The sequence below is a fragment of the Melopsittacus undulatus genome, chromosome 7 (assembly GCF_012275295.1).
Source record: "Melopsittacus undulatus isolate bMelUnd1 chromosome 7, bMelUnd1.mat.Z, whole genome shotgun sequence".
In the NCBI taxonomy this organism is placed as follows: Eukaryota; Metazoa; Chordata; class Aves; order Psittaciformes; family Psittaculidae; genus Melopsittacus; species Melopsittacus undulatus.
This window is the reverse complement of record NC_047533.1, coordinates 27,344,435-27,370,828: the sequence shown is the minus strand read 5'-3', so window position 1 is coordinate 27,370,828 and position 26,394 is coordinate 27,344,435. Positions and strand designations below refer to the sequence as shown.

The 26,394-nt window shown below is 40.3% G+C and overlaps 1 protein-coding gene across 4 annotated transcripts in view; it reads left to right on the top strand.

The window, feature by feature from the left end:
• TEC (tec protein tyrosine kinase) overlaps nucleotides 1-25,520 on the top strand; it is a 50,765-nt gene extending 25,245 nt beyond the window's left edge. For 3 of the 4 annotated variants that reach the window (XM_005149094.3, XM_031048927.2, XM_031048928.2), the window contains 16 exons: nucleotides 6,843-6,944; nucleotides 7,933-8,014; nucleotides 9,337-9,465; nucleotides 10,948-10,988; nucleotides 11,376-11,554; nucleotides 12,449-12,514; nucleotides 14,230-14,284; nucleotides 14,445-14,524; nucleotides 15,041-15,174; nucleotides 16,422-16,496; nucleotides 17,267-17,438; nucleotides 17,597-17,813; nucleotides 18,327-18,391; nucleotides 19,309-19,427; nucleotides 19,788-19,945; nucleotides 24,425-24,621. In XM_005149094.3, the coding sequence (XP_005149151.1) occupies nucleotides 6,843-6,944; nucleotides 7,933-8,014; nucleotides 9,337-9,465; nucleotides 10,948-10,988; nucleotides 11,376-11,554; nucleotides 12,449-12,514; nucleotides 14,230-14,284; nucleotides 14,445-14,524; nucleotides 15,041-15,174; nucleotides 16,422-16,496; nucleotides 17,267-17,438; nucleotides 17,597-17,813; nucleotides 18,327-18,391; nucleotides 19,309-19,427; nucleotides 19,788-19,945; nucleotides 24,425-24,502 (1,752 nt within the window). In that variant the 3' untranslated portion in view covers nucleotides 24,503-24,621. Of the gene's footprint in view, nucleotides 1-6,842; nucleotides 6,945-7,932; nucleotides 8,015-9,336; nucleotides 9,466-10,947; nucleotides 10,989-11,375; nucleotides 11,555-12,448; nucleotides 12,515-14,229; nucleotides 14,285-14,444; nucleotides 14,525-15,040; nucleotides 15,175-16,421; nucleotides 16,497-17,266; nucleotides 17,439-17,596; nucleotides 17,814-18,326; nucleotides 18,392-19,308; nucleotides 19,428-19,787; nucleotides 19,946-24,424 lie in introns of all 4 variants that reach the window. The other variant, XM_031048929.1, reaches the window with a different exon arrangement.
• The last annotated feature ends 874 nt before the right edge of the window (nucleotides 25,521-26,394 follow it).

Genomic DNA, 26,394 nt, shown 5'->3' with positions numbered 1-26,394 from the left:
GTGTGAGGTGTCCCTGCCCATGGCAGAGGGGTTGGAAATGGATGATCTTAAGGTCCTTTCCAACCCTAACTATTCTATGATTCAGTGATTATTTCCAAACAGTTCAAACAGTAGAAATTAATTGTCCAAAATACAGCTGCACTTAAAACTTTTCAGCATTTTGAGCTATTGAAGTTGTTGAAAGATCCTGTTCTGCAGCAAAGCCCCAGAAAAACTGTGGGAGAAGCAAAAGTTAGTCAGGAGTAAAGCAGCTGGGAGATTCAATGAGGAAAAATCTCATGGAGAGAGTCGGGTTAGAAAATCTACTAAAAAGCAGTCGATGTTGTCACTGGGGACCATGAAGCTCCATTCTTCCTGGTTAGTTTGTTCCTGTTCTGCTCCTCCTCCCAGCTTCAGGAAATTTTTTTTTTTAAAGTACTTTTTTGTAGATGGCAGTAAGCACAGCTGGGGAAATTTTGAGCAGGTGCAAGTGAGAGCTGTTCAAATTACAGAAATAACTTAAAGCTGTGCATGTGAATGGAGGCAGCTTAATAGATGCTCACTTGAAAAGAGCAGTCATAAAGAAACTTGAGTTATAAACAAAGTTGGTTATGTTGCAATAAGAATAGTTAGGGTTGGAAATGGGCTTAAGATCATCAAGTTCCAAACTCCCTGTCATGGGCAGGGACACCTCACAGTAAACCATGTCACCCAAGGCTTTGTCCAACCTGGCTTTGAACACCGTCAGGGATGGAACATTAACAACTTCCCTGGGCAACCCATTCCAGTACCTCACCACCCTCACAGTAAAGAACTTCTTCCTTATATCCAGTCTAAACTTCCCCTGTTTAAGTCTGAACCCATCACCCCTTGTCCTATCACTACAGTCCCTAATGAATAGTCCATCCCCAGCATCCCTGTAGGCCCCCTTCAGATACTGGAAGGCTGCTGTGAGGTCTCCACGCAGCTTTCTCTTCTCCAGGCTGAACAGCCCCAGCTTTCTCAGCCTGTCTTCATTCCAGTTCCCTGATCATCCTCGTGGCCCTCCTCTGGACTTGTTCCAACAGCTCCATGTCTTGTGCTGACATATGTGTTTGCATCAATGTATCATAACTGTAAGTGTGTACATATGACTGACTGCTTCTCAATTGCAGACGAAAAGTAAATTATAGATAATGTATTGTAGTCATGGTTAGGAAGTTGCAGGAGTGGTACTATGTAGAGTTTATTTTTACTCTCTTTGGTATCTCCAATGCTGGTAGTTGACATCTGTGGAGCAGCCAGACCATGCTAAAAGATCCTTGGTTTCCTACTTTGCAGGATGGAGTTGAATACAAACAAGGGCAAAGGTGAAAGTCTTAATTTTCCCCCTTGAAATCCTTCCCAAGAGCCAGATCTTGGATCAGATCAGACTAGATCAGAATAGTGATCACCCCTTGCTTTTTATCTTTATTCTAGCCATTTTGGAAAGGTGAAAGAAATGCTTGATGCTTGTTTTCCTTAGAATAATAATTGAAAAACATAATTGAAAGGGGGCAGGGCATTTTCCAATACTGGAAAATAAGGGGATGGAAAATGTGGTCATCTAGTGCCTAGCTACAGTGATTATATTTGCATAATCAGTAATTGCTTGGCTGAAAATGCTTCAAGAGGGAGCTGCAGCAGTATCAGTGCTTCTTGTTGCTAAATGGCAATGCTATTTAGAAGCCAAAACAAAATCAAAAGTAAGAACACCCTTACATTTGGCTCTGGAGCATATTCTACAAGACTTCTCTATGGGGGATATTGGATTAGCCAGGCCTTTCGGAGGCTTTAAGTTGCAGAGCAGCTCCATAAAAGGGGACATCAGTGATTCTGAGACCTTCTATACTTTTGAGAATGCAAATTCCATTGGTCACATGCTGATGGTTTTAGGATTTCCTGTGTGGGGATAAGCATAGGAGAAAGAAACAGCATGAACAGTAAAGAGAGAGAGACAGCATGGAAAGACAAGCTCTAGCTATTTCTTGATGGCCAGGCTTTCTTCTGCATGCTTTTATTGAGGCAGTTTTTCTGAATAGAAAAAGAGTATTGTTTAATCTCCCAATCCACACTTTTCTGAGGGTACGCAGAACAGTATTTTCATCAGCAAAGAGGAAAAACACAAAACATTTTATCTGGTAGTTTGAATATGGGTTTCTTAAGCTGTAAAGCAACTATATTCAGTAGAGGAGTAATTGCAAGTAGTGAGAGGATGAGCTGTTTGATTGTATACTTACCTTATACTTGTGTATTTCTTGTCTTCCTGTATTCTAAGATATTTTTTAAAGAAATTTTTTAATTGTATATTTGTTCTGTATCTGATAATGTGGATCTAGTACTATAATTTCTTCATATTGCTGCCTTATATGTGAAATAAGAGGAATAGCTTATTATTTTTGCATTGGATGGAAACAGCTTACTGCCCGGACTGGCCATCCTCATTGTGAACAAGGAGCAAGATTTCATAAAACAGTAAATCAAGTTTTTGAAGCATAGGGAATTATGAAATATAGGTGGCATTTTGCATTATGAGAAGCTTTGTATAGTAGTTTCTGTGTAGTCATTTTCAGAATGACTTTACTATTTGTTATTTTCAGCAAGCAGATACATTAAAAAAAGAAAAACAACAATGAAACCCAACCTTTAGCATGACTTTGAAGCTCATATTTTTATCTATTTGTTGTCCTTATTGGTATATAGTATTTTTATACTTTTATTGTTGTTTGAACTCTAAACATTCTCTCTACAGATGTTGTATCTTCAGAAAAGGGTGGACCAGGTTTAATAGGTGCCCTGAGTTCGCTGGCCTATAGTATTTTCCAAATCATCTGTGAATACTTGTGCCCAGTTCAGAAAGCATCTGTGAATGTGCTGTTGAAATACTACCAGTTCTGCAGTAAATCTAACCTTTTTCTATTACATTAGGCACCTTCCATCTCCAAAAACAACTGTGAAAAATGTTCCTCTGCATCCTATGGTTTGACATTGCATAATTAGTCATTGTACTAATTTTGTCTCTTTGTAGCAAAGGTTGCTTGTTGGAAAGAGTGGTTATGGGTGGATTTCCCATGGCTGGCTTATGCCTGCACCTCTTTTTCCCAATGACTTCAGGGCTTGAGCTCTTCCTTGATTTTGCGTTTCATATATGCTGTATGTCTGGATCTAGAGCAAGCCATTTGGCTTGTAGAATAAATGTGACACAGTGATGGTGTGCAGGAGGTCCTATTATAAAGGAAAATAATCTAAGTAGGGAGGAGAGAGGAATTGCAGTGGTCCTTTTAGTATTTCTGAGTCACTCCTGCTCCTGTTTAGTGTTTTTGGGTCACTCCGCATGGTTTAGTAGTGAGAAATGCTGAGCTAAAACCCAGCTGTACACATGACAGTTTGAAGGCTGCTGGCCATTAAGTGTTGCTTCTGATTAAATCTGAAATGTGTCTGGAGCAGTACATCTGTATTTAACTTCTTAACCTGTAAAAGGTGCAAAAATAGAAAAATCCTCTCTGACATCAGTGTGAATTTGCTGGAGTGAGCTGTAAAGAGGGTCAAATTTGAGTTAGCTTAATTTAGCATCTCATGGTGAAGCAATCTAAGCCACTTTTAATCATGAAAGTGTACAAAGGGATGACTTAGGAAATGGGATTGCTAGGATGATATGCTGTATATCAGTAGTTTGCTTTATTTTCTTTCCCCCCCCCCCCCAAAAAAAAAATGTTAATTGTTTATCCTGCTGGACTCCTGTCCTTCGTCCTCTTGGCAGATATATCCTCCTTCTCAGTGAGCACTCACTGGATGTCAGAATTAGTGTGGAACTCCTTGAAAATGAGTTTTGGAGAAGAGATTCAGAGAAAGTAATAAAGCGTGTTCCTCTAAGGAATTTCTGTCATTCTGGATAAAAATCCCAAAGCATATAATCTCTCTGTCCCACAGCCTCAGTTAAACAGCAGATGGGATCCAAGTAATGTACGAGTACCCCGCTGGACCCAGAAATCTGGGTAGATAAATTACAGCAGTGGCAAGTGTTTCTTCTTCTGTGTATGTTGTGCAGGGGGGAAAAAAGATCTGGAGAGGTCTCTTCAACACAGTTATGCTGAGGGTTGAATTCTGTGCTTCATTAAAAAGTCATCTTGTTTGTATCCTCCTCTTCTGCCTTGGCTCATCGAGCAGTCCTGAATCTGCCAGGCATGCCATGCAGTGGCAGCGGGAGAGAGAAGCGAACACTGCTACTGCACCAAGTGTTGCAGACTTCAGTAACTCAATTTTAGGCATTTGCTTGAAGGTATGTTTTACTTTAGGCAGTCAGTGTTCAAGGAAGTGGATGCCATAAAATAAACTGAAGACTTAAAGTGATTTTTTTTTTTTATTAAAAAAATCAAATGTTGCTTACTTGGTGCAGATTATTTTTCAGCATGACGTGATACAGCTTTGTCGTGCAGTCCATTAGAATGGCTCACTTTTTTTCTTGCTGTTCTCCCTCCTGGCCCTTTAAAAAAAAAAGACTTTTTTTTGTGCTTTGTTTTTTTTGTGGGGGATTGTCTTTTTCTGTTATTAAATAACAGTTATAGCTTTATCTGAGCTTGGTTCCTGACACTCTTCCGGATGCTGACCACGACATGCATGAATTCTTTGTTTTCTCTGCTTGTTTTCATAACAATATACATAAGAGACAGAGTGCTAAATGTACCTTAAATGCTGATGAAACTTCCATGTTTTCCATGAGTAGTATAGTAACTGTTGTGTTTCTGGGGTGGTGGAATTGTGACAGCTATATTTGTTCTTTGCTTCTGTTTGTAAGACTGAGCTTTCAGTTGCTTGTGACTGTGCCAGACTTCTGCTGTTTGGGCTGAAATTTCCATCCTCAGAGAGAAGAGCCAAGTAAGGATTGGAGTATCTTGAATTATTCACTAATTACTACTTATTTCCACACTGTGTGAAAAGTGTCCATTTTTTCATAAGCTGTAGTCTGGACTAGATGCATTCTATGTGCTTGGCAAGTTTGAATTTTGGATGTGGGTTAGTTCAGGTCTAGCCATGAGGGGTTGCCTGTTTTGTTTTGTTCTGGATTCCAGTAGGAACTCCCTCTCCTATTAGGGTGTTGACTCTCCCAAAAGTGAGAGGGTGACCCTATACAGTCTCTGTAGATCCATCATAATTTTGCTTTGAGAATTGTATCTTTCAGGTGTTTCCCTTTGCCATGTAGTACAGAATGTTATAAATTTATGTGCTGGGCTTTTGTTTTTAGCCTCTTTGGCTTCAGGTAAAGGAAAATGGGTTTGATCAATTCCTTCAGAACATAAAATTCCTTAAAAAGGTCTTCTTGTGTGCAGGCTTCACTATCATTACCTGTTGGTTTTACATCTAGACTAAAGCCCAGTATGCTCTACCTCCAGTTACTGACTGTTCTTCCAAGGAGCTTCCTCTCTAGGGTGTTGATCTACACAGTGTTTCCATGCAGTGTTTGTTTGGGCAGCACCTGCTGATCACCATGGGGACTCCTTGCCTTCTTTAAAATCTGCACAGTTATTAATTTAGGAGAGCCAAATCTTCTCTCTGCTCTTGACCTTGCTTCATCTGGGTTTCTGTTAGCCTTGGTCAAAGAAGTTCCCTCAACGCAGATGCCAGCTTGGCCCAGGGATGGGTTTCACCCCACCTTCCGCTTCCTGCCTCTGTAGGAACTTGTGTTGCCTGTGCAGCATCTCAGTTTCTCTGGCAAATTGGCAAAACATGGCAGTAGCTGCAAAATCATAGAATCATAGAATAGTTAGGGTTGGAAAGGACCTCAAGATCATCTGGTTCCAACCCCCTGCCATGGGCAGGGACACCTCACACTAAACCATATCACCCAAGGCTTGGTCCAACCTGGACTTGAACACTGCCAGGGATGGAGCATTTACAGCCTCCCTGGGCAACTCATTCCAGTATCTCATCACCCTCACAGTAAAGAATTTCTTCCTTATATCCAGTCTAAACCTCTGCTGTTTAAGTTTCAACCCGTTACCCCCTGTCCTGTCACTACAGTCCCTAATGAAGAATCCATCTCCAGAAGCTTTATAGCTCCCCTTCAGATACCGGAAGGCTGCTATGAGGTCTCCATGCAGCCTTCTTTAGAGAAGCCCCAACTTTCTCAGCCTATCTTCATATAGGAAGTGCTTCAGTTCCCTGATCATCCTTGTGGCCTCCTCTGGACTTGTTCCAACAGTTCCATGTCCTTTTTATGTTGAGGACACCAGAACTGCACACAATACTTCAAGTGAGGTCTCACGAGAGCAGAGTAGAGGGGCAGGATCACCTCCTTTGACCTGCTGGTCACGCTTCTTTGGATGCAGCCCAGAATACGGTTGGCTTTCTGGGCTGTGAGCACACACTGAAGCTGGCTCATGTTCATTTTCTCATCGACCAACACCCTCAAGGCCTTCTCTGCAGGGTGGAAGCACTTTGGCAACAGGGTGAAGGGAGCATGTGAGATGATGCAGTAGCACCTATTTTCTTCACTAGTTTTAATTATAATTAGAATTAGCAAAAGGGAAACCTTCCTTAATCTGTACTCGTTACTTCTTGTAAAGAAGAGATGAAACCTGTGATTAAAACTGATTGGAAACTTTCTGTAGGAAGAAGTGGTATTTCTTACTAAGCAATTTTACTGTCCTCTGTGTGCTTTCACCATTGTAGATCTTTAGTCTCTCTTCCCTTTTCTCTTCCCATGCATTTTTCAGTTGCTTTCTGCAGTTAAAGTAACATCAGTATCATGAATGGGAAAGAAAGCAAGAAGTATCTGCTGGAAAAAAAATAAAGAAAATTGGATAAATGCGTTATATTTTACGTAGCATTTTGCTTTTCTTTCACAGAAAAAGTACAGAAAAGGATCTGTGGATGTTTCAAGGATTAAATGTGTAGAAGTTGTAAAAAGTGATGGTATTATTCCCTGTCAAAATAAATATCCATTTCAGGTATGTTCCTTTAATATAAAATATATAAATTACAGTGTTCTTGTCAACAGCACCAAGCTGTTTGGATGTAACCTGCTTGAAATTATTGTCACCTTGAAATACTGAGCCCATTCTCTGGCTCCCTGGTGTGGTGGTTCAGGCTCGGTGATTAAAATTCATCCCCAGCAAGCTCTGCTCCCTCTGCAGTACTCCTCCTTGGGAGATGTGCCTCCTACACTTGGTCTTTTTCTTTTCCACACTCTCTCTGCTTGGATTTTGACTGGAAAGTGCCTTTTTCTGGTCTTGCTCCAAAATAGGTTAGCTGGAATCCCATTTTCCCTGTCACCATTCTTCCACATTAAATTACCATCAAATTCTATAGGAATAAGAAAAACAAGATGAAATCTGTGATATTTTCTTCCACTGTGAACTAAATAAACACAGAAAACAAAGGGATTAGAGGGGAGAAAACTATATTGGGAGTCTGATGCTATGCCTGCTTACAGCAGAGGGAACAGTCAGAGCGAGGGTAAATTCTGCTGCCGGAGAGGGGACTCTGGCTCCTTTCTACCAGGGCAATACTTGCTTCCCTCCAATACAAGCAATGAGGAAGCAGAAGGCAAAAATCACCCCAGAGCAGTACAGAATAATAAGGAGTTACAAAATGGCCAGGAAGAAAGGATGTCTGATTATGAAATAGCTTTCGCTGTGAAATTGAACTGTTTCTAGAAAACACATGATGAAGAATGAACAAAGCAAAGTGTGAAGCAAACATTTTAAGGAATTCTCTCAAAATAGTGTACCATTAGAAAATACTCATTCTACAGAAAGCATCATGTAGGAATAATAAACCCTAATAATCTTTTTCCAGTTTCTTCATTTTGTTCCCAAGGATGCTAATTTTACCAAATGTAACAGTAATTTGTCTTGTTCTGTTTCCTGCAGAATAAATAAATAAACAAACACTACCAGGTGAATGTATTTTGATTATTTCTTTCCCCTCCTACAGGTTGTATATGATGCTAACACACTTTATATTTTTGCTCCAAGTGCACAAAGCCGGGATCAGTGGGTGAGGAATCTGAAAGAAGGTAATGAAAATTGCTCACACGTAACATCTGACATATATAGATACCTTACTTGAGCAGTCTGGCTGGCTTGGAGTTGGTACTGTGTTTTGGATTTGTAGCCAAAACAGTGTTGAAAACACACCAGTGTTTTAGCTGCTGCTGAGCAGTGCTTGCACAGTGTGGAGGCTTTGCTCTTTTGCTCCTCTGCCCAAGCAATGAGTAGTCTGGGGGGAGACACAGCCAGGACAGAGGGACCTGGACTGACCAAAGGGATGTTCCAGACCGTGTAACCTGGTGCTCGCCAATAAACACTGGGGTAGAGGAAGATGGGGGTTGGGATTTTGGCACCTGTGTGGGCTATGGTTGTTCAGGGACTGACTGGGTGTTGGTATGCTTGTGGGAGATAGTGAGTGATTGCCTTTATACTACTTTGGGGTAATTTTTTCCCCTTTCTTTTGGTTATTAAGCTGTCTTTATCTCAAGCCACATGTTTTTTCCTCTTGGTCTTAATATTGTTTCCTCTGTCCTGTGGGGTGGGGGAAGTGGGTGAGAGGTTGTGTGGGTGCTTAGGTGCTGGCATCACTCAGAAGTTTTATTTAAATGTAGATAGACAACATGGAGGACCTTAAACTGGTGTAAAATGTCAGGAGGCATCTCCACTGAGATGCAGTTTGATTAGTGCTATCACAGTGAGTGAAGATCTTTATCTTGTTTTTCCAAGAGCCTCTTAAGGCTTTCTGCAACCATCAAATGCTCACATTAATTGAAGGTTTTCTGCAAAGTGATAAGAAATAATTTCTGGGCTAGGGACCACAGGGCAAGGAATAACCTCTGAAACTCATCAAGGGTGGGGGAAATGAGATTTTTGGATCAAGCTTGGGCATTGTGTCATGGAACAACGATAAATATCAGCCATCTTTCTCCTCAGAACACTATTTGAAAAGGAAATTGAGTCATTTGAAGCAGTAATAAAAAGAAAAGGAGCAGGCAGAGCTCTTAGGACCTTCACAGGTGCCTGACTGGTTTGCACAGTGCAGGTGGCTGCTTGCATCTCCGTTCATGGCTGTATCAAGCCCCTGCTGGGTTGGCTGGTTTAGGCAGGGAGTATAGCATGCTCTTCTGCCATTAAGTCATGTGTTATCCTAAAAATGTCATCCACTGTCGTTGTATCACCTTCACGTAAACTTGCAAGAAGGTCCTGGGAAGAAGCAATGCTGAAGTAAGGACAAGTGAAGATTATGCCTCATGCCAAAGATATTGTAATATTTATTAAAAATGGTTCTCTTGCCAATTGATTTGTGGCTTTTTAAATCTTTTAATATGTGCTCTTTTTATTCTTGCAGAAATAAAGAACAACAGCAATATAATGATAAAATACCACCCCAAATTCTGGACAGAGGGGATTTATCAGTGCTGCAGGCAGACAGAAAAATTAGCACCTGGCTGTGAAAAATACAATCTTTTTGAGAACAGTAAGTACATATGTTTTCATAGGAAGTTGTTTTGGCATATTTTTCTCCTTTTTTATATGATCCCATCACCACACCTGAATGCCCTAGATAATTAGGCAAATTTACAGAGCAGCGTGGATCACTAATACTGTGCCTAAGGTAAATCAAAACGTTTGTTTCATTCCCAAGCATTTTGTAAAAACAAAAATACAAAATTCAGTAAATTATCCTGTGGAAATGTTCACAGAAAGCTGAAAGGATTGAGTTTGCTGAATTTCACTTGGTCTGTTTTTCTAGTGTGACAAACCAAGTATTTACCACAAACTGAAGGTAAAACCTCATGGTGAAAAAGAGTCAGCTAGAAATCCTTGCCAGCTCCTCAGTTGTAATAAATAATTTATAGATACTTATGAAAAAGAATAACAATTGTGTTACTACAGGGTGTTACTATTCAGTGTTCTTACATTAGTGTAAAAATGATACAAGAATGCTTAAGGTATTTACAGACACAGGACTGAATTTTCTTAGATGTTTGTAAATGTCATATGCTGAAACTTGATATTCCTATGGAAGTCATGGCTCATGTATCTTTCAGCATTCAGATCACAAGCTCTGCTTTTTCAGCAGTGGATGCTGTAACATGCAGGGTGACCCTCACTTGCAGTATTGTCCTACATAAGGATAAAGTAATTATTCAGCCCTAATTTAAGGAAAATTCCATAATAGGAAAAGAAATTCAGCCATTGCTTACCTCCTAGTGAAAATGACAATGTCCAGATGATTTCCTGTCCCCACAGCTTAAAAAGCAATGGTGGGGACTTGTGGATTTAGTTGCATTAAAAGACTTGAAGAATAAACAGTGGCCATTGCTGGCCTTATTCAGCAGACATAAAAAGTCAAGCTGTATGTCATGTTTTAAGTGTGGGGTAAAAAAACAGTGCAGGACTAAAAAATACTTCTGGGTCTGAGAGAGGTAATAAAAATATACATACAACTTTTACTGCTTATTTAGCAAAGCGAGGATCAGGAGAGTATTAGCTTTTTAGAAGAGCAGATGTTAAAGGGAGCACAGCTTGAGATTGTCATGGTGACAAGAGCGCTGCTTCCATTTTATATACCTTTTTTTTTTCTCTCCCTTTTTTATTTCTCATGTATTTCTGCATCTGAGGGTTGGTTCAGGGATCTCTGTGGAACATTCTCGTGTGTGGCAGACTTTGCAAAATCCGTGGTAAATGTAGCCTGCTGGCTGATTTAAGATGTTTTCTCAAGAATATTTAATCAGTGTTTTCCCAATGCTTAATTGGAGGTTTCTTTGCTTTCTGACTTACTAAGTTATTGTGAAGGCTAGTTAAGGTCCTTTCCAACCCTAACCATTCTATGATTCTATGACCCTGAAGGCTAGTTAAGTTATTAAAACCTTATCTGAATTTTACACCTTTTACTTATTTTTAAGTTTATAGCTGAATCAATAGGTACAAATCCTTTCCTGTGCTTTGTTTCTAGGTGTAATGAGGTTGCCCTCTCCAAAGCCAGAAAAAAGCGTGGTAAGTAGAATCTTTAAAATGTTGAATAAGTAACTGCTGCTTTTTGAGATGGAGTTTGAATTTCCTGAGTTTTTCTCAGTATTCTGGAGCAGAAGTCTTTCTGCATATGTCAATGGGCATCATGTTCCATCTCAGGGGGGAAAAGATCCCATTGAAATTTAACTGCGCACCTATTAGTTGTATCTGTACTGCTGGTTGGAGAAGTAGTCAGAAAGCAAATGCCAGCTGGTGTTGCCCTTTACTGGCAGCTGTGGGGCTGCAGTGTGAGCCAGCCCCATGGATGGCACTGAGGTGATTGTCTGCTGGTTTGCACTGGTGTGATGGTAAGAGTGGTGGGGTGGAATAATGGAGATGAGTGGGATCATAACAGTGTTGGATTGTTTCCAGCGACGGCCTCCACCACCTGCTCCTCCAGAGGAAAATGGGAATGAAGAGGAGGAGATAGTGGTAGCAATGTATGACTTTGAGCCTACAGAACACCATGATTTAAGGTTAGAGAAAGGTGAAGAATACACAGTGATTGAGAAGAATGATCTTCACTGGTGGAAGGCAAGAGACAAATATGGGTAAACATGAGTTCCTTATTTTTCATCATAAAGTTTATAAGGCTGTCTCCACTTTGTATATTTTTGTTGGCATATAGTCAATATAGAATGGTATTAGACCCCGTGTTAGATCCTAGCCCTGAAATCTCATCTGTATCTGTATCCCACATAGAAACCAATTTAAAATAGTGTGGTTCTTGAGAGATTATGGGGCCTATGTGCAAAGACTGTTGCGGACCTGAAAGCTTTCCCCATTATATTTCTTGTCAGGCTTTATGGTTTCCCAATTAAAGCATTAGCCAGCCTGCAAAACCTTGCTAGACTAGTACAGTACTCCCACTTCCCTGGGGAATGGCTCATTAGGGAGCAGGATGGTTAACACTCAGCTCAGCAGACTAACTTCCAGACTTGAATAATCATAATTTTATTTAATAGCTGGATCATTAGGGACAATCTTTAGATGAGTTGAGAGAGAGTTGCAGTGAGATGCTTTAATGACTACAACTTTACATTCCCTAGATTAAGATTTTTTTTTCCTGTGGTTTTAAAGGTGGAAGCTTCAATATTTCTCAGGTCCCTGTTGCAAAATGTTGGGTGTAATTGCAGGTTACCAGGCTGTGGCAGGCTCCAAACATATTCCCAGTGACTTACTGGGACCTCTAAGCAGAAGTGGCAGAGCAGCAGAGGGTTACTCTTTTTCATCCTTCTGTTTGGTTTTCTTGGGCACTTCTGCTGCTTCTAAGCACACTGAAAGTTAATGTGGCAATGCTGATGTGGAGAGTTAGTTTCTGTATATTCAGTCATAGAGTGGGTGGGTCAATAATGAATTACAGCAGGAGACCTCTGCTTGTCATGCAATTTTACATGTTTTATCATTATATATATATAAATAAATGAATATTTATTTATTTTTAGGAAACAAGGATATATTCCAAGCAACTATGTAACAGGGAAGAAGTCCAACAATCTTGATCAATATGAGTAAGTGAATACCTGAATTAAAATCTGGAAGGCCATAAAATGGAACCTGTGCTTTAAGAATGACAGTGTGTTTTGAAGTTCTGAAAGCAATTATTTACATATGACAGCAGTTTTCTCAGATACAAAACTATTTGAAATGGGCATATACTTGTTCTAATTCTCACTGATTTTGCTGTGATTTATAATCTAAAGACATATAAGTGAGGTGGCCATCAGGCATGTATTTTTTTGCTGTTATTAAAGCAAAAAGCCCCTCCTAATACTCTGATAGATAAAGGGGAACTTTAAAGGAAATTAAACCATTAAGTGTGTTGAACGTTGGGTTTCTTTATATTAAAGTGACATGTTAAGCCAAAGTGTATGGCAGTAAGATAGTAGAATAGAAACAATGGCAATCATTCAAAATAAACATAACAGATCAGAGACTTTGGAAGGTAGTTCCAGTTTTCAAGGAAAAGTATCATTCAGTGCAGTTTAAGTCTCAGTGTATGTATGCATATGAGTTATCAGTTATTAAAAATTATTTTTAAAAAAAGTAGCTATTTTAGGGCATCAGGATAAAATTTAACAAGGTAGTCTCCAAGTCAGTTCCTGATATTCAAATTTCAGTGCAGCATAGATTGTTGTGCCTCAGAGCTTAGAACATATTTCATGACTTAGATAAAAGAAAAATGGAGCTGTAAGGAAATAATAATTAAAACCAGTTTACAAACCCACATTCATAGCTTTAAAACTCTACTCTCATCCACATATGGCTCCTACTGTTGTGTTTTGATAGAAGGTAGAATTTCATGTGGGATTTTGCCCTCAGCTTTACTAGAGGGAATTCCTTGTTCTTTGTTGCTTTCTCATCTTAGAGGCTCTGGCTAAGAGTCCTGCCCTGCCCTGCTCTGGGCTGGGCTGCAGGGCTGGCAGAAAGGGAAGGAAGGAAGGAACTGAGCTGCCTTATCTGGTCCAGCCACTTTGTGCTTACCACCTTGAGGCTGTAATTCTGAGTCACTGCACAGTCCAGTGAGCATCACTGCAGGTTATCTACTAACTGCAAGAAACCACTAGCTCTGGAACAGCAGAACTTGATTAGAGGCAGCTGTGCCACTTCCCTGCTTGGTTACCACCTTGACAGCATAGCCCCAAACCATTGCATCATGTCATTTGCAAGCAGTGTTTTTTTTTTTTTCCTTTTTATATTATTTGCTGCAGCTGGTTGAAATGTCAGTGCTTTAACCTGCCCATGCAGTTTGTACTGCTTAGGGATGTCCAGCTGTGACATTTATTTCACTTTCCACCTCCTCTTTGCTGGGTGGGTTGTCCCTGGAGAACCAGAACCATGAAGGTATTGAATGAAGTAGTAGTCTACTGGCAGGCAGCTCTGCAAGTGGCTCAACTGGTGTGCAGACAGCTGCTTACCTGCCCTTGGGCTGCTGTTCAGAGCAAATATTGCCATCAGCCTGCATGGCTTTGAGTTTTTGCCAATTACCTGAGCTTTATTGCCTTCTGTGGGCTTTCACTGGATTTGTTTCAGGGCATTTTTATGGGATAACTGTGCAGTGTATGAGAGACGGATCCTTTTGCACAGTAACAAATGATCAAAGTTCGGTTCTAGACCTTCACTTATCATAAAACTATTGAATCTGTTGCTTTGTGATATTTTGCTTCAAGCGTTTTAGGTAAATCATGCACCTTAAGAAGTTTTGGTTACTGATGTTGTGTTTCAGGTGGTACAGCAGAAACTTGAACAGAAGCAAAGCAGAGCAGCTCCTCAGAAACGAGGTGAGCTCAGCAGCCTTGCAGTGTTAACCATGAAATTCACATGCAGTGGCTTCTTGTATGAAATTAGAGGCTTATTTTGGCATGTGCAAATCACAGAACGAGTAGAAGAGACATGCAACTGGAAACAACTTGTACAAAACTTCCTATGCTTACATTATAGGATAAAGAAGGTGGTTTTGTGGTGAGAGACTCAAGTCAGCCTGGCCTGTATACAGTTTCCCTTTATACAAAATTTGGAGGGTGAGTTTCTGTGACTGCTCTGTGCACCTTATCTTGTCTGAATCCATTTGCATCTGTATCCAAATCTATGGGCTGGGGGTAAAGCCCTGGAGATTGCTCAATAAAGGAACAAAGTGTGATAGAAGTGATGGATAACTACAGTGAGCTTCTTGATTTCGTGGTTAGATCAAGTTGGGTTTAACCTAGGGTAGACCAGAACCTTCACCCCAAGAAGGTCCTGCTCTCCTACCCTGTGCAGTTTCTTCCCTTCTGCCAGCCCACATATTTGCATTGGCGTGTGGTGAGTTGGATCAGGGAGCTTGTCAGGCTGAAAATGAACCTTTTATGGGTTAATCTTCAACTTTGAGCACTGAGATGAAGGCGAATCACCAGTGCTTGGGTTCTCTGATATTCAAGCTGAAGTGTGAGGCATTGGGCACCCAACGCTGGCCCTTGTAGTTTCGTGCACCTCTCTTAAATTCTCAACAAATAGCGTTGGGCTATTACTAATTGTTATTGTTGTTACTATTTTTCCAGAGAAGGTTCATCAGGAATAAGACACTACCACATAAAAGAAACGGTGACGTCACCAAAGCAATACTACCTCGCAGAAAAACACCTCTTTAACTCCATTCCAGAAATAATTGATTATCATAAACATAATGCAGCAGGTAGACGACTTGGATTTTTTCTGTTACTTAGGGTTGATTTGAAAAGGGGTGTGACCTGTTTTAGGGTTTTAATGGAATAAAATCCTAAAAATGAATTTTATAGATATTTTCTCAGGAAAGTCATGAGACACTGCATTTTCACACTTTTTTCAATATAGGCAGGTTTTTTTTTTTAAACAGAAATGTTTTGTGTGTGTGTATATATGTATATATATATATGTATATATAAAAATGTATGTTACAACTATTATTCTGTTACTGTGGGACAGTATCAAGTGAGGGGAAAAAGCATTCATTAATCTCCACATAGTGCGATAGGTACTTCCCCAGAATAGTCTGCGAGCACTAGCTTTTTACCTACCGATCACCACTGCTTGAAGTGATACAACCTTCCCAGTGAGCAAACAGATGAGGAGAACAGTAATGTAGTGTTCAGTAAATCCCTACATATGGGTCTTTGTAAAGGTTAGACACTTTGGATCTATGGCTGATGCTGGTGTCTGCCTGCTGTACAATGGGGAGAATTTAGGAACTGGGTTCAAGGCACAGATACTAGTACAGTATTTTTTTCTTAAAGTCCAGTCTGTACATAAATTTCCTTTGTGAGCTGTAGTTTCCAGATCTTTATATCAAATTATTATGACCTAGCATTTCCTGTTGATATGCTGGCAAATGCCTTTATAGAAAATATACTCCAAAACCATAATTCTGCTTTTCATTTCTTTTAGCTGATTTGACTACTTATTTTTAACTGTTTCATTCCTTTTGTCATATCAAGTTCTGACAAGTACTTAGGAGAATATTCATGCATGAATATAGCATGCAGCATTTCTTTATAGATATGAAATCCCTGTGTGAAGTTGGTGGGATTTATATGTGTGAAACAGAAATGACCAAAAGTAGCAGTGTGACTTCTAGATAATCTCTCTGATCTGATTTATGAAGGGGGTCCTCAGCCTTTAGTGGGCTGAGCATAACTAAGCGTAACTGTAAAGCACAAGTATGTATGCATGTATCTGTATCCCTCTCACCAGTAAGGAAGATGTAACAAGCTAGATGCAGTGAGTGTTCCTATGTACCTCTCATAGCAACTTTGAATAGTCAAAATAATAGCAGAAAATATGGTCAAAGCTATATATATAATAAGCTTATTGTTAATTATTGTTGAACTTTGCAGTGAGCAAGTGGCTGATTTGCTGTTTGGTGCTATTTCAGAAGTTAATACTTGAATTATCATTGAATCTCAGGTCTTGTTACCAGGCTGCGTTACCCAGTGACCCCAAAGAAGATGACAGCACCAACAACAGCAGGATTCAGCTATGGTAATGGCATGTTACATTCATGTACATGTATATTTTCTAATGATTTTCTGTATGTTAAGATGCCACAATATTTTCTCAAAACTTTTGAAGACTTACTTTTGTACTGTGATTTGCTATGCGAACTTACATGGGTCCAAGTCCATTTGGTCCATTTGAGACCCTTGAAAAGAGGATTGGCATGCCAAGACAACATGGCTGGTTGTATGCATGTGGTGCCAAAGGCAGAAGTGAGGAGATGCATAACATGTCATTGGTGCTTCAGGGGAATTTGGCATCTTCTTCCATGCTTTTGTGGTCACCTTGAGCTCTGCCTTTGGCTCCTTCATAAGCCTCCAGACTTCTGCCTCAGTCTTGGCCTTTTGATCTTTGTGGAGAGGTTACTTTTTTCTATACATAAATTTGGAATAGCCTGTTTTAAGCATTGGCAGTCAGGTGATGTGAGCAGCTTCTATGCATTGGCACAACTTTCTATGATGGCAGCTTGTTGAAGTCAAGACTGGTAATACCAGTATGTAGTTGCTGACCTCAGGAAAGCTCGAGCTTTGCGTTCCGTGTTGCTCAGAAGCTACTTAAAGGTCATGTCTGCCTAAAGGTTTTTTGATTCTTGAGGTATAGCAGGGTTTAGTTTTTAAGCTAATTCTAAGACATTTTCTCCCTAAATTCCCTAGGTTGCTAGTAATCCAGTTTCCCTTCCCTCTTTCTTATCACCTACCAGTTCAGTTGGTTCCTTAATACGGGAGTCATGGACTCCCGTTTGGTTTGTTTTACAGAAAAATGGGAAATTAACCCCTCGGAACTGACGTTCATGAGAGAACTGGGGAGTGGTCTGTTTGGTGTAGTGCGCCTGGGGAAATGGAGGGCGCAGTATAAAGTGGCCATCAAGGCAATTCGGGAAGGTGCGATGTATGAAGAGGATTTCATTGAAGAAGCGAAAGTAATGATGTGAGTTGTGTGCTTGGCACTTCAGTTTCCAGTTCTAGGCCTCTGATGCCATATACTGATTATAAATTAAACACTTAGGGCAGGTGGTGTTCTTGCAGTTTTGTGGGGTGGAGAACTGGGTGGAGGAAACAATGTCAACGTGATCTCAATCTTTTCAGGAAGCTAACACATCCTAAATTAGTTCAGCTGTATGGCGTGTGCACGCAACAGAGACCTATTTACATCGTGACAGAGTTCATGGAGCATGGCTGCCTTCTCAATTACTTGAGGAAAAAACGGGGAGTTTTGAGTAAAGATGTCCTTCTCACTATGTGCCAAGATGTATGTGAGGGAATGGAGTACCTGGAGAGAAACAGTTTTATCCACAGAGACCTGGTAACATCCTGTTAAGCAATACAATCCTTTGAAATTCTGATTTTTTGACTTAGCCATTCCTTCTTTGAAACAGCCTATTTGTAAATAACTGCTTTTGTTCTTGCAGAAAACTATATATAATTGAAGTGGGCTCTTCAGGGTCTAATCAAGTCTCTAAAACTGCTGTGTACAGACAATGATAAGAGGTTTCTCTCTCCCAAAAAAAATGGAATAAAACCTCTCTGAAATTTTTATAAAGAGATAATAGCTCTTTGCATTGATATAATAGCATACCTCTGTTATGTATTGGTGCCATTTTCACCACTCATGAATCCCTTGATATGTTTTTTGGGTGATATTTCACAAAATGGTTTAGTTCTCAAAACAGTATCACCTTTTATAATGAGAATACAGCACTGAACTTGGTAAAATAATGAACTTGCTAAGCAATGAGGACAAAGCACTTATTAGACTGTAGTAATTTGTCTGCAAGAGACTGCAAGTTTTTCATCCAACTAAACATTCTGCTTGCAGGCTGCCAGGAACTGCTTGGTGAGTGACTCAGGAGTGGTCAAAGTGTCGGATTTTGGAATGACAAGGTATGGCTGGATGTGGGAATTTGGGAAACGTACTTAGCCATAAGGCAACATGTGCCCAGCAAAATTACATGGAAAAATTACCTTTTTTGACCTCTCTAGGGAACATCCTTTGGTCACATTTTCCAGTGCCTTTAAAGCCTGTTTGTTCTGTTGTTATGTGTTAATTTCCTTACTAATTTTAATTCTTGAAAATCAAGACTGTCAGTTTGTTCTCTAGAGAGTAAGTGTGTCTAGTGCTTACCATAAAGAGGCCTGTCTTTGAACTTGCTCTATGGTCTGATTGGTCTTCTGTACGAACTTTCTATTAGCATCTGTGGAAACCTTACAAATATTAATCTTGCAGTGATGCAGAAAGCATATTAGAGCTTGTTTCTTGGACAGCAGAGCTCATGCTGTAGTGGGAGATGCTGAGATCTGGTGAGGAGTTAATTTCCTGCCCTTGGTAGCACCAAAGGGTGCTGCATCAGGTGGATGATATGTGGATGAGGCAGGGAGTGAGAAGCAGGTATTACAAAGATGTTAGGCACCATGATCTCAGCATCTTCTGGGCTTTTGCCACCTTTCTGTGCTGCTGAGTTGCATGACCCCTGACATCTGAATTCAGACTGGCCAGTGAAAAGCAGAGCAAGAAATTAATGCTTTTGTGTTATTTTCTCTTGTAATACAGACATACTGTTGTAATACAACTTACAGGTGGCCTGTGTTGTATAGCTAATAATCACAAGAGAAAACTCTGAGGTTATAAGAAAAATTAACCGGGTCTTGACTGAAACCTTAGTACTGCCCCAGAGAAGTTATTTGTTGTGGGATGTAACCAGTTATGGCCAGTAGGTGGCAGTAGGAGCTTCTAATATCCAAATCTAAACTGCAATTTGCAGGCTTGGAGGCCGACTGAAGGATATATATTTTTTTTCCAGGTATGTCCTTGATGATCAATACACAAGTTCCTCGGGGGCTAAATTTCCTGTGAAATGGTGCCCCCCAGAAGTTTTTAATTACAGCCGATTCAGCAGCAAATCGGATGTCTGGTCATTCGGTAAGACATTCATCAGTGAAAGAAAGCACTATTTCAATGTTTTATCAGTAGCAGTTAAGCTCCAGTTATTGGGAAAGATTCAGACAGCTGAGAAGCAGCTCAGAGAAACCATTTGTCATGGTTGCATGCTTGCATAAAGCTCTGCAGGGACCTTTTCCAACTGTCATTTACTAAAATCCATGCTACTAGAATAAAGATTTTTTTTTCAGCAGTGATACATGTGAACACTTTATAAAATAATGACCTCAGGCTGTTTACCTATTAGAAATCCTGAGCCCCAAGCTCAAAATAAACATATCTTTCTAAGAAGATATTTACTTATTGCTGTGATTTTTTTTTTTTTAATTTTCCTGGTTTTAGGTGTTTTAATGTGGGAAGTATTTACAGAAGGAAAAATGCCCTTTGAAAAAAGCTCTAACTATGAAGTAGTAACAATGGTTAGCCAAGGACATCGTTTGTATCGTCCTAAGCTAGCCTGTAAGCAGGTGTATGAAATGATGATGATGTGCTGGCAGGAGGTATGTACTTTCTTATTTATTTGTCTTTGAATTGAAAAAAGGCTAATCTAAAGAGAGAAGCTAATCTCTACTGCAGCATTCTGACTATATCCATGCTCTCTCAGCTGTTCATGTGTTTATTGCTAAGACAAAGATCTCCTCCTGGTTTGCAACTGAACTAGAGCTGCAAAAACAAAAACAACCAAGGAAATCTATATGAAATAAATGGACTGTCAGATTAAGTGTGCAAAAGGATTTAGAAACAAAATGAAATAATTGCTAAATCTGTGCTAGTCATGTTTATATTTGCATAAGAATTCTGCTAGCAAAAAAAATCAGTCAACAGTCCAGAAGTGGAGAATCTGATTTTTATACTGCTTTAGTTTATAAATCATTACAGAAACATGCCAGAATGACTGAAAATATTTTCAAAGGAATACTTTATTACCTGGTCATAAATTATATAGGAAATAAAGACAGACTTGCAGTTGACTCTAGATACAAATCCCCAAATCTATAAAGGAAGATAAAAATATACTGTACTTATAATCCTATTAATGGTCCTAACTTGAAATGATACTCGCTGTACAGTTTTCAGAGGTCAGACCTCTCAGACTTTTTTGCTTTTATACAAAAATTTTATGCTGATTTAGTTGATCAAGTATTAAATTTGGATTTGCAGGTCTAAGAGCATAGGTACATTTAATGAGGTGCCTCTGCTTTTGAGAGAGCAGTTGAGGAAACCAAGAATGGAAAGAGCTACAAAACCTTATTTCTAGTTAGTCTTTGTCAGAGGGGTTGTCATGGGTTCAGCAGTAGCTCATGCTCTGCCAGGGAGGAGGGAGAGATAGGGCGGCTGGTCTGGGCTAGTCGGGGAGGTATTCCATACCACAGCACGTCCTGCTCGGGGAGGGGACTGGAAGCTGGCCGGGAGGGAAGGGGTTAACACTCCAGGCTGGGCTGGGGGAGGCAACTGGAAGTTGGCCAGGAGGGGAGGGGTGAGCTCTCTCTTCCGGGCTGTGTTCGTGTCAGTGGGTGGTATCGTATTCTCTCTCCCTGTTTATTTCCTCTAACATCGATTTGTTAGTTGTAGCAGTAGTGATTTGTGTTATACCTTAATTGTTGGACTGATTTTACCTCACTCAGTGGGAGTTGTATTCCTCCGGCTCTCCTTCCCATCCCTTCGGGAGTGGGAAGGTGGAGGGGGGGAGGGGAAACAAAGGAGTGTGCAGATTTAGTTTAAACCACAACAGGGGTGCTGGGGAAGAACTGCTCTTTTCCTGTAATAAACCTGACATACTGGCTGACCTTTGTCTTCTCCTCAAAGGTGCTGAAACAAAGAGCAATTAGTCATCAAACCACCTGGTGGAGATCTCAAAGTTACAAACCAGGGCCATGAAATGACATATCTAGTTCCAAAAAGCTGTTCACATGAGACAGGAAACTACAGATAATTAAATTTATATATATATATATATTTTTTTTTTCTGTACTTGGTAACCAGCTTGAAATAGTGATAAAAATGGAATAATAAATTACCTGAAAGATAATAAGCTATTTATTAATGCTTTTTGAATATTAATATGTATTTACAGGACTTATATAAACATCAATGGCTTGATTAAAAAAGTACTGATTTCATTAAGGGTTATTAACAATAAAATCATAGAATGGTTTGGGTTAGAAGGGACCTTAAAGCTTGGTTAGTTCCAAACCTGCTGCCATGGGCAGGAGCACCTCGCATTAGATCATGTTGCCCAAGGCTCTGTGCAGCCCAGACTTTTGTACTGCCAGTGATGGAGCATTTAATGCTTCTATGGGCAGTCACTTCCAGTGCCTCACCACCCTCACAGTAACGAACTTCTTCCTTATATCTAAACTTTCCCTGTTTAAGTTTGAACCCATTACCCCTTGTCCTGTCACTACAGTCCCTAATAAAAAGTCTCTCCCCAGCATCCCTATAGGCCCCCTTCACATACTGGAAGGCTGCTATGAGGTCTTGTCATGGTTTAAAACCAAACTGCACACATCTCGTTCACTCACTCCCCCCCTTTGCTCCCCCACCTCCCGGAGAGTTAGGAAGGAGAATCCAAAGAATGTAGCCCCCACGGGTTGAGATAAGTACAGTTTAATAGCTAAGGTATAACATAAATCACTACTGCCACTACTACTACAAATAATAATGATAAAGCCAATAACAAGTGAAGAGAATACAACACCTCACCAGCCACTGACTCATAACTCACCCCACCCTGCCCGACTAAGCACCGACCAATACCTCCTCCATCCCCCCAGAGCTCCAGCCCTTCCGGCTCTCTCCCGGTTACATCCTGGACATGACGTGCTATGGTATGGAATACCTCTTTGGCTAGCCTGGGTCAGGTGTCCTGTCTCTCCTTCCTCCCGGCCTCCCCTCCTCCCCACCTCCCTGGCAGAGCATGAGGCTCAGAAAGTCCTTGGACAAACCAAACATTTGAGCAGTAACTCAAAACATACTTGCTATCAGCAACCGTTCCCAGCCGAGAAGTCAAAACACAGCATTGCACCAGCCACCAAGAAGCAGAAAAAATGACTGCTACTGCTCAAACCAGGACAGGTCTCTACACAGCGTTTTCTTCTCCGGGCTGAACAGCCCCAACTTTCTCAGCCTGTCTTCATACAAGAGGTGCTCCAGTCCCCTGATCACCCTTGTGACCCTCCTCTGGACTTGTTCTAACAGTTCCATGTCCTTTCTATGTTGAGGACACCAGAACTGCACACAATACTCCAAGTGAGGTCTCACAAGAGCAGAATAGAGGGGCAGGATCACCTCCTTTGACCTGCTGGTCACACTCTTTTTGATGCAGCCCAGAGTACAGTTGGCTTTCTGGGCTGCAAGCTCACACTGAAGCCAGCTCATGTTCATTTTCTCATTGACCAACACCCCCAAGTCCTTCTCCGCAGGGCTGCTCTGAATCCTTCTTTGCCCAACCTGTAGCTGTGCCTGGGATTGCTCCAACCCAGGTGTAGGACCTTGCACTTGGTGTGACTTCATGATATTGGCATTAGCCACCTTCCAAGTGTGTCAGGGTCCTTCTGAATGTCATTTTGTCATGGTTTAAACCTGAATCACACAGCTCATTGCCTCACTCCCCCCACTCCCAGAGAGCTGGAAAGGAGAATCCTAAGAATGTAGCTCCCATGGGTTGAGATAAGAATGGTTTAATAACTAAGGTATAACACAAATCACTACTGCTACTACTACTACTACTAATAATGATAAAGGAAATAACAAGTGAAGTGAATACAACACCTCACCAGCCACGGACCCATAATTCACCCCACCCTACCCGACCAAGCACCAACCGCTACCTCCTCCAACCTCCAGAATCCTAGCCCTTCCATGTAACTCCCTGTTACATCCTGGGCATGACATGCTATCGTATGGAATACCTCTTTGGCTAGCCTGGGTCAGGTGTCCTGTCTCTCCTTCCTCCCAGCCTTCCCTTCTCCTCCTTGGCAGAGCATGAGGCTCAGAAAGTCCTTGGACAAACCAAACATTTGAGCAATAACTCAAAACATACTTGCTATCATCACTGTTCCCTGCCCGAAAGTCACAACACAGTGCTGCACCAGCTACCAAGAAGCAGAAAAAATGACTGCTACTGCTGAACCCAGGACATATTTCTTCCCTCCAGCATCAAGCAAACCACAGTTTGGTGTCATTGGCAGTCTAAATCTGAAGCAGTCATCACATGGGAGAGAAAGAACCTTTGTGAATCACGAACAGGGTACAAGGCATGGCAACAAAATGTCAGTCATTGTCATAAAATATTATTAACTGTAGGTACATCAGTCTTCATTTAACAAATTTATTAATGTAGAGGGAAGTGAATACTCAGGTTTCAAAATTCAGAAGGTGATACAAATATAAAGAGGTTGATAAATGGAGGAAAAGTGCAAGTTACCTGGATATTCAGAGGATGACTGTTTCAGCAAGGTCAACGAAGAGACTAAGAGTATTGCTGTAATTAAACAAAACAAACAAGATGTTATAACAGATAAGGAACTCTGTGAAAATGAAGTAGATGAAGGATGCTGTTGCATAAGTTTATTACAGTTTCCTTTCAGAGCTAAAAGAAATAATGTTGAAGTAAAAGAGGCTTCAGAGACTGACACTCAGAATCCTTGGCAGCATGAACAACTTACATAATGAAAGATTGGAGCAGTTCATTGGGGGAGGTGGGGATAGAGAAGAAAAATGCAAAATCATTGCCCTGTGCAAAATGACGAAGTATGTGGAGGGTGCAGCCCAGCAACGCCTATTTATGCTTTTTCAGAGCATAAAAAAAAGTGTGATAGTGACACATCCATAATCAACACAAGGAGATATTTTTGCTTGTCACATTTAACAAACAGTATATTAATTGCCACAGGATTGATATCAAGACCAATAACTTAGCAAAATCCACACAACTTTTTTGTTTGGTGATTACATCTGTGCGTGCTTTTTATTTTTAGAAACCAGAGGGACGCCCAACTTTTGAAGAGTTGCTTCACACAATCATTGACATTGCAGAGGGTGAAGATGCTTTCTGAAAAAACACAGCAGCACCACAAGTACAGGAAAGAAGCTACTTTCCAGAGATGTGGCTTCACCATTTCTTTTTGAAGGCTTGATCCTGTGAGCTGCTGAATGCTGCTAAATAGTGTGGAGAATCTTGAGCATCTGATCCACTCCAGTACAATGAGAATTTTACGTGACGTTGGGAAATAAGCAAAGTCTCTTCAGCAGTAATAGTAGTCTCTATTTTCTCTGGAAAGTCGCATAGCTGGAAAGTTGAGCTCTTTATGGAGGAAGAGAGAGAATGTGGCCAAAGCCCAGGAGCCTAATTTGCATTTAGTTGGGTTTGTGTACATACAATCCACGTTTGAGTTTCTCTTTGCACAGGCAGTAGTATTAATAGTGATTTGCATGCTTAAAAATTGAAGGCATCTATAAATGGCTATTTACTGACATTGAAATGTTTCCAGAGATTCTCCAGAAACATTATTTTTCTTGGTTGATAGGTGGTTTATGTCACATCAAAAACACAAAATGTGCCTCTTTCATTTGCACAGTAGGCTGTTAAAAGCATAGTCTTCAGTTTAGTTGAACACTCAAAAAAACTTTGCTTCAGGATAAAGCTGTGATGTGCCCCTTGCCATTCTAGGCTGTTTGGTCAACCAGAGACCTGTGGTTAGTCTTGATGTTACTCATGAAAAGTAAGTCCAAGATTCAGCAAAACTGGCTGTCAGTGTGCCATAGTACCTTGTTTTACATTAATTATAAAGTAATTTATATGCTGTATGTATGTAAATATATAAACTCCATGCCTTTATTTATGTAAAGTGTTTTTTTTCTCTTGAAATTTTCAAGCACAAGTTTGTCTTGCCTTCACTAACATGCCCAACTAAATATGTGAGATTGTAAATGAAAGAAAGTAAACTTTCAGCTGTATTTAAGAAGGTCTCTTCTTTCTGTCTGTCATGTACATACAGTGATATAGCCTTTTTGTTCTTAACAGAAAATGTCATACTACATGTGTATATAAATAAAATGAATGTTTGGAACCAACTGATGTGCTGCCAATCATTTGCTGTTAGTGCATCATAAGTCACACTCATCGTTTATGTGAATATGGTGTTTTGGTAGTCCATTTACATATGTGTGTGTATGTACGCTCTATATTAAATATGTATGTGGAAGTATAAATATATATTTGAATTAATTTGGCCATGATAAAGCGTTCAGTGGAGAAATGCCTGAACTCTCTCTAGAAGTAACATACCCTGTAGGTACATAACCCTGTATGTAATGTACCCTGTTCCCTCTGCTACAGACTTATGCCTCCACAGTCTTGCTGAAGCCTGCTTCGATTAATCTAACTTTGTACCAGGGGATATGAGGAGTATTTGCACTTCAGTTTTGCTGCAGCCACCTCTTGAGTAAGTCTATTACATATTTTCTTTTTCTTTTGTTACTTATGCTCTTGTACCATGTATAATAGAAAATACACTTTGCAAAACTGTGGTTTTGGTTGTTTTTTTTTTTCTTTTGCAAGTAGGGAGGGAGAAGTATGGTGAAGTTTGCTTCTAATCAAACTAATAAAGGTAACTGCAGTTAGCTTAATACCTTCTATCGAAGTTGCATTTGAGTGTTTCTGTAGTCAGTTTTGGCAATTTGGAGAACCAAATGCTGTGTTTTACTTCTGCTGTATTTCCCCCCCCCCTTTTTAAAAATGTAATACTCAGCCCTCCTGATTGCAGTTTAAGAACTTTGTTGTGTAAAATGTGCTGAACCCCAGGAAGCAGGCACCTTTTCACATTCTAGGCTGGAGCTTTTTGGTTTTTATTTTAATAAGAGTAAGTAGGCGGGGTCAAGCAGTATTTGTGGTTTACCATGTTTTATATCAGAGCGAGGCGCTCAGGGCTGTTTTACTGGCACAGCT